The 8,388-nt window shown below is 40.0% G+C and overlaps 1 protein-coding gene across 1 annotated transcript; it reads right to left on the bottom strand.

Moving 5' to 3' along the window:
* Positions 1 to 2,753: 2,753 nt before the first annotated feature.
* ZCCHC13 (zinc finger CCHC-type containing 13) lies at positions 2,754 to 3,316 on the bottom strand. Its single transcript, XM_010592756.3, has one exon. It carries the CDS (start codon positions 3,267 to 3,269, stop codon positions 2,754 to 2,756), a length of 516 nt encoding a protein of 171 aa, XP_010591058.2. The 5' UTR covers positions 3,270 to 3,316.
* Positions 3,317 to 8,388: the final 5,072 nt, after the last annotated feature.

The following is an 8,388-nucleotide window of genomic DNA, read 5'->3' as shown; positions in this document are numbered from 1 at the left end:
CTCACAGCATGTATTCGGATCTTTTCCAGTTGTTTGGCCAGGTAGCTGTCTTCCAAATCTCTTGACATAGACATGTGAGAACTTTCAGACTTGCATCCATTTGTTGAAGCAGTTGGCATAGCTTCCAGTATCACAACAAGGAAACTACCACAGTATGACAAACTGACAGACAAGTCTTATGGTATTGCCATAATGCATATGTTGGTACACTTGATTGTGTCTCACAGTCCCTTAGGCTCTGTTCACTTATTTTTTTTTTCTTTTTGCTCCTCAGACTTAATAATTTCAATTGTCTTATGGTGGCATTGTGGTTAAGAGCTATGGCTGCTAACCAAAAAGTCAGCAGTTCGAATCCACCAGGCGCTCCTTGGAAACCATATGGGGCAGTTGCACTCTGTCCTACAAGGTTGCTATGAGTTGGAATTGACTCGATGGCAACACGTTCGGTTTTTTTTGTTGTTGTTTTTAATCTTCAAATTAACTGATTCTTTCTGCTGCCTGCTCAAAGCTGTTGCTGAATTCCTTCAGTATACCACCAAGGTATACAGTTTCAACTAATCTCGTGCGGTGGATGTTATATCGTTATCTCTGTTCCCAGGTCATAGAGCAGACATTATATTACTTATATGGGCCTGGCAGGTTATGTAAATGAGTAAGGTAATGCTGGTCGGAAATTTTGTGAGACTTATGGGAGATTGTGGGGGCTTGGGTGAATTGAAGAGCATGTGACTTGTCTTTAGGGAGAAAATGCTACTCACCTCCAGCTGAAAGTTTCCACACAGGAGTGTGTCATTGCTTCCTTCTCAATGTTTCTGTTCCAGAGAGGACAAAAATTAAGTATTTTTATGTGAACTACCCTACTTTTTAAATGTTGACATCTAATTCACAAATACTGTTAAACAATGTGTAAGTTAAACTAAACATATTTATTTACCTGGTTCAGTGAGAGGGCTACCATTTTGCAACTTCTGGCACAGGGATAGTGATGAGCAAAAATAAGGTTTCCTTTCCCCTGAGACCAGAAAAGATTGCCTAGAGAGCAATGGTAAAAAGGACTTAAATGCAGAGTGTGTCTTTAATAAAGGGATACAGCCTCTTTTCCTTCCACTCTGGGCCAAACTTCTGAGGGCATGGAAAGTGAAACTTTAAAATGGTTTTCTGGTATTCAAAAGCAGAGCTCTGTGTTCCTCCTTTCCTAAATACCATTCAGCACAGTGATGAGACCTGAGAATTTGTGTGACTCAACGTGATGTAGTAGTTTTATATTGTGTCTTGGAAGATTGGACTGAGATAGCCCATAGAGGAGCTGGGAGTGTACCTGAGTTTATCTTGATGGAAACAGCACAAAGAGCAACATAATCAATTTCTAGGAGCCCAAGAGGGTGACAGAAGGAATTAAACAGAGCTTTCAAATGGGAAAGAAGGATTACGCATAAGAGATCCATGTGTAAGTTCATAAAAGAATGTGGCTTCAGTTGTAAGTCACATTTCTTAATAATTTGAGTTTATGGACCAAAAATTGTATCCCCTGTGCTATAAATCCTATCATACCGTAGGTTTGACATGTAGTATTGTCATTTTCTAAACCATTTTATATTACAACTTCAATTTTCTCTTGATACAATAGTTATGTCCACCCACCCTGGGTTTTACTTATAGTTTTAAAATATTTTTCTATTTCTATAGAACTTCAGTTGTTTACCGGTATGATTTTTAAAAATGAATTCCAGCATATGAAACTCAGTTTCATATCTATGAAAATACATTTTCTGAAACTCCTAAAAATAAATATAATTTTTATATCTGTTAAAAGTGTATTTTTTTAAATTACTGAAGTCCCAAAATATGTCTAATCTTAATATTTATATTCTTTTTAAAATATTTTTAAAAATATCTAAAAACTTTGCCATCAACATCTGTATGTCCACAACTTGCTATTAAGATTTTTTCCCTTTTTTTTACATTGTTCTCTCTCTCTCAAAGCTACTTACTTACAGATGTTGTACATCTTTCTCTGGTTTGTTTTCATTAAAATATGTGCTCTATGTCAGATCAGATACAGATGTCTTCCAATGTTATTTAGAAGCTAATGAGGTCAGATAATTCAAAGCCATCAATATAACAAAGTTAAAATTACTTTGGAAAGGTCATAGACATTTCCAGAATTGGTTTTATTTGCTGTATGGATCTTTGAGCAAATGTTACCTCCTCAGTGTGTCCTTGTGTATCTAAAACAGAACCATGACCACCACTCCTTCCACCCGCCCCGCCCCCAAGTATTCCTATCCTCTTACATGGTGTTCTTTTTCTCCCAGGCAATTTACCTTCATCTGACACACTATATATTTTACTTGTTAATATGTTTAGGCCTGTGTTACCAAACTTAGTCTGGTTTGTCCACTGATATATCCCCAGCTCTTTGAATAGTACCTGGCCTACAGTAGCTCCTAATTAAATGTGTTAAATCAAAACACATCCAAAGAACCCAGAAATTGCCTAATTCTCTGAAAACTGTTCAATAACCTGATTCACCAGCAGCACAGAAACAACACATAAATTATAAGACTTCTACAACTGAATAATTTCTTTTCTTTTTTTTTTGAGTTTTTTTTTTCAGCCCTTTCCTCCTTTTAGATGGTAATTAAAGTTCACTGGCCTGGGAGTAGCTTCCACCTATTAGCTTCTGGTCAGTGAAGAGGTTTCAGAGAAATTAATACAATTATTAATGAGAAAAAGGAGGGGGGGAGGAAAAATTAAGCAATAGTGTCAATGAGGCATTCCCGGGCTAGATGACCGGACTCGCCACAGCAGTAGCAGTTGACCTCGCTTGTGTTGCTGCAGTTGATGGCCATATGGCTGGTCTCACCGCACCGATAGCACTTGGCTTGGGTGCAGTCTTTCTGAATGTGCGCATATTTGCGGCAAGAGTAGCACTTCTGCTCTGCCAAAGGGTCATAATCACGAGCCAGATGGCCTGGTCTGCCGCACGTGTAACAGCACTGTTCTCTCTCGCGCTTAGGCTCGATACAACCTTTGGCCATGTGGCCACTTCTCCCACAGTTGTAGCAGATGTCCTCGAGAAGGTCACAGTTCTTAGCATGATGACCGGACTCACCACAGCGGTAGCAGATGTCAGGTAGGGTGGTGGAACCGCACGGATAACCTCTGCCACGGCCTCTACCTCTGCGCCCTCGAGCTCCCCCTCCTTTATGGCATCCCGGAGCCCAACGGCCAGAGTGTGCACACTTGAAGCATTCCTTACTGCTCATGGCTGTAGTGAGATCTTCCAGTGAGAGGGCCCACCGTTGCCCTGGAGGCTCCAACGCAACTCCCCGTAGGGCGGCTATTTTTCTTTAGGGGACTCGGTGGCGTCACACAAGGTGTGTGCAAGGCCCCATTCGCGTGTCAGTCCTGCCAGCAACCCTTCCCACATGACTTTCTGCCTACTCACAAAGCCAAAAGGACAATAATCAGTTAATTGGATAGTGCAGTGACCAGTTTTGTAAATGCCTGGATTGTTAAATTTGAGTGTCAAAGGAAGGTGGAAGGAATACACAGAATCACTATACCAAAAAGAACTGGTGGACATCCAACCCTTTCAGGAGGTAGCATATGATTAGGAACCAATGATACTGAAGGAAGAAGTCCAAGCTGCACTGAGGCATTGACAAAAAACAAGTCTCCAGGAACCGAAAGAATACTAATTGAGATGTTTCAACAAAGGGATGCAGTGCTGAAAGTACTCATCTATACCAAGAAATTTGGAAGACAGCTACCTGGCCACTCGACTGGGAGAGATCCATAATTATGCCTATTCCAAAGAAAGGTGATCCAACAAAATGCAGAAATTATCAAATAATATCATTAATATCACATGCAAGTAAAATTTTGCTGCTGATCATTCAAAACTGGCTGCAGCAGTATATCGAAATTCAAGCCAAATTCAGAAGACTATGTGGAACGAGGGATATCATTGCTGATGTCGGATGGATCCTAGCTGAAAGCAGAGAATACCAGAAAGATGTTTACCTGTATTTTATTGACTATGCAAAGGCATTCGATTGTGTGGATCATAAGAAATTATGGATAACATTGCAAAGAATGGGAATTCCAGAACACTTAATTGTGCTCATGAGGAACCTGAACATAGATCAAGAGGCAGTTGTTCAAACAGAACAAGGTTTAAAGTCAGAAAAGCTGTGCATCAGGGTTGTATCCTTTCACTATACTTATTCAATCTGTGTGCTGAGCAAATAATCTGAGAAGCTGGACTATATGAAAAAGAATGGGGCATCAGGATTGGAGGAAGACTCATTAACAACCTGCGTTATGCAGATGACAGAACCTTGGTTGCTGAAAGTGAAGAGGACTTGAAGCGCTTACTGATGAAGATCAAAGACCAAACCCTGGGCAGAGGGCGCCCCGTCGCCATTTTGAGCGGAGGCGCCTGGAAGAGCTGGTGGATCCGAGCTTCGGCCTGGAGGGTGACGGGGCTGTCGGGGAAGGACAAAGAGCTTAGTTTCCGGGGGACCCAGCGTCAGGGAGGCCCCGCGGCTGTGGGACCTGAGAGTCAACAGGGCTCATCTTCCAACTCTATATCAAAAAATATTCTGTTGAGGAGGGGGGGCCAAGATGGCGGACTAGGTGGGCCCTACCGCGGATCCCTCTTGCAACAAAGTCTCGGAAAAACAAGGGAATCGATCACATACATAACAATCTACGAACTCTGAACAACAAGCACAGACTTAGAGACGGAAAACGAACAAATACGGGCAGACAGCGACTGTTTTCAGAACTAGGAGCCAGCCACCAGCTGACTACTTGGAAAATCTAGTTTCCCAGTGATGGCTCGGAGACAGCAGTCCATATCAAACCACATAAAGAAACAGACCATGACAGCTTCTCCAACCCCCCAAACAAAAGAATCAAAATCTTTCCCAAATGAAGATACAATCCTGGAATTATCAGATACAGAATATAAAAAACTAATTTACAGAATGCTTAAAGATATCACAAATGAAATTAGGATAAATGCAGAAAAAGCTAAGGAACACACTGATAAAACTGTTGAAGAACTCAAAAAGATTATTCAAGAACATAGTGGAAAAATTAACAAGTTGCAAGAATCCATAGAGAGACAGCATGTAGAAATCCAAAAGATTAACAATAAAATTACAGAATTTGACAACGCAATAGAAAGTCAGAGGAGCAGACTCGAGCAATTAGAATGTAGACTGGGACTTCTGGAGGACCAGGGAAACAACACCAACATAGCTGAAAAAAAATCAGATAAAAGAATTAAAAAAAATGAAGAAACCCTAAGAATCATGTGGGACTCTATCAAGAAGGATAACTTGCGAGTAATTGGAGTCCCAGAACAGGGAGGGGGGACAGAAAACACAGAGAAAATAGTTGAAGAACTCCTGACACAAAACTTCCCTGACATCATGAAAGAAGAAAGGATATCTATCCAAGATGCTCATCGAACCCCATTTAAGATTGATCCAAAAAGAAAAACACCAAGACATATCATCATCAAACTTGCCAAAACCAAAGACAAACAGAAAATTTTAAAAGCAGCCAGGGAGAAAAGAAAGGTTTCCTTCAAGGGAGAATCAATAAGAATAAGTTCAGACTACTCAGCAGAAACCATGCAGGCAAGAAGGGAATGGGACGACATATACAGAGCACTAAACGAGAAAAACTGCCAACCAAGGATCATATATCCAGCAAAACTCTCTCTGAAATATGAAGGAGAAATTAAGATATTTACAGATAAACACAAGTTTAGAGAATTTGCAAAAACTAAACCAAGACTGCAAGAAATGCTAAAGGAGATTGTTTGGCCGGATGACCAATAATATCAGGTACCAGCACAATACAAGGTCACAAAACAGAACGTCCTGATATCAACGCAACTCAAACAGGGAAAGCACAAAAACAAACAAATTAAGACTAATTCTAAAAAATAAATAAATAAACAAAATAATACACACAACAGGAAATCATGGAAATCAATAGATAAACGATCAAAATAATCAAAAAGAGGGACTAAATATAGGAGGCATTGAACTGCCAGATGGAGAGTGATACAAGGCGAAATAGAAGGATACAAGTTAGGTTTTTACTTAGAAAAATAGGGGTAAATAAAAAGGTAACCACAAAAAGGAATATCAATCCCATAACTCAAGAAAAAAGCCAAGAAAAACGTAACGACTCAATAAACACAAAGTTAAACATTATGAAAATGAGGATCTCACAAGCTACTAAGAAAAACGTCTCAGCACAAAAAAGCATGTGGAAAAATGAAATGGCCAACAACACACATGAAAAGGCATCAAAATGACAGCACTAAAAACTTACTTATCTATAATTACGCTGAATGTAAATGGACTAAATGCACCAATAAAGAGACAGAGAGTCACGGACTGGATAAAAAAACACGATCCATCTATATGCTGCCTACAAGAGACACACCTTAGACTTAGAGACACAAACAAACTAAAACTCAAAGGATGGAAAAAAATATATCAAGCAAACAATAAGCAAAAAAGAAGAGGAGTAGCAATATTAATTTCTGACAAAATAGACTTTAGACTTAAATCTGCCACAAAGGATAAAGAAGGACACTATATAATGATAAAATGGACAATTGATCAGGAAGACATAACCATATTAAATATTTACGCACCTAATGACAGGGCTGCAAGATACATAAATCAAATTTTAACAGAATTGAAAAGTGAGATAGACACCTCCACATATATAGTAGGAGACTTCAACACACCACTTTCGGAGAAGGACAGGACATCCAGTAAGAAGCTCAATAGAGACACGGAAGACCTACTTACAACAATCAACCAACTTGACCTCATTGACTTATACAGAACTCTCCACCCAACTGCTGCAAAATATACTTTTTTTTCTAGCGCACATGGAACATTCTCTAGAATAGACCACATATTAGGTCATAAAACAAATCTTTGCAGAATCCAAAACATCGAAATATTACAAAGCATCTTCTCAGACCACAAGGCAATGAAGCTAGAAATCAATAACAGAAAAACTAGGGAAAAGAAATCAAATACTTGGAAAATGAACAATACCCTCCTGAAAAAAGACTGGGTTATAGAAGACATCAAGGAGGGAATAAGGAAATTCTTAGAAAGCAACGAGAATGAAAATACTTCCTATCAAAACCTCTGGGACACAGCAAAAGCAGTGCTCAGAGGCCAATTTATATCGATAAATGCACACATACAAAAAGAAGAAAGAGACAAAATCAGAGAACTGTCCCGACAACTTGAGCAAATAGAAAGTGAGCAACAAAAGAATCCATCAGGCACCCGAAGAAAACAAATAATAAAAATTAGAGAGGGGGGCGGAGCCAAGATGGCGGACTAGGCAGACGTTACCTCGGATCCCTCTTACAACAAAGACACGGAAAAACAAGTGAATCGATCACATACATAACAATCTACGAACCCTGAACAACAAACACGGATTTAGAGACGGAGAACGAACTAATACGGGGAAGCAGCGATAGTTTCCAGAGCCTGGAGCCAGCGTACCAGTCAGGTACGGCACAAGCACAGAGACCTGCTCCACCCCCCTGAACTAACCCCGGGAGGGGGACCAGCCGGTTCCACGGGCGGCGTGGGACGCAGCCGGTAGGAGAAGTCCCCGGGAGGCAGTGACTGATCTTGGAGCAGAAAGAGCAGCATCCGAGCCGGGGAACCGTCCCGCAGGGATTTGGACTGCTCGCAGGCGGCTTCATTAACATCTGAATAGCCTGAGCCAGAGGGAGAACTCTGATAGGGATCTGACTGCAGTTTTTTTTTAGCGGATTTTCTGGAAAAACTAGTTTCCCAGTGATGGCTCGGAGACAACAATCCATATCAAACCACTTAAAGAAGCAGACCGTGACAGCTTCTCCAACCCTCCAAACAAAAGAATCAAAATCTTTCCCAAATGAAGATACAATTTTGGAATTATCAGATACAGAATATAAAAAACTAATTTACAGAATGCTTAATGATATCACAAATGAAATTAGGATATCTGCAGAAAAAGCCAAGGAACACACTGATAAAACTGTTGAAGAACTCAAAAAGATTATTCAAGAACATACTGGAAAAATTAATAAGTTGCAAGAATCCATAGAGAGACAACATGTAGAAATCCAAAAGATTAACAATAAAATAACAGAATTAGACAACACACCAGGAAGTCAGAGGAGCAGACTCGAGCAATTAGAATGCAGACTGGGACACCTGGAGGACCAGGGAATCACCACCAACATAGCAGAAAAAAAATCAGATAAAAGAATTAAAAAAAATGAAGAAACCCTAAGAATTATGTGGGACTCTATCAAGAAGGATAACCTGC

This window comes from Loxodonta africana, chromosome X, assembly GCF_030014295.1.
Source record: "Loxodonta africana isolate mLoxAfr1 chromosome X, mLoxAfr1.hap2, whole genome shotgun sequence".
Classification (NCBI taxonomy): Eukaryota; Metazoa; Chordata; class Mammalia; order Proboscidea; family Elephantidae; genus Loxodonta; species Loxodonta africana.
Note: the sequence above shows the minus strand (reverse complement) of the source record. Positions and strands in the feature narration are given on the sequence as shown.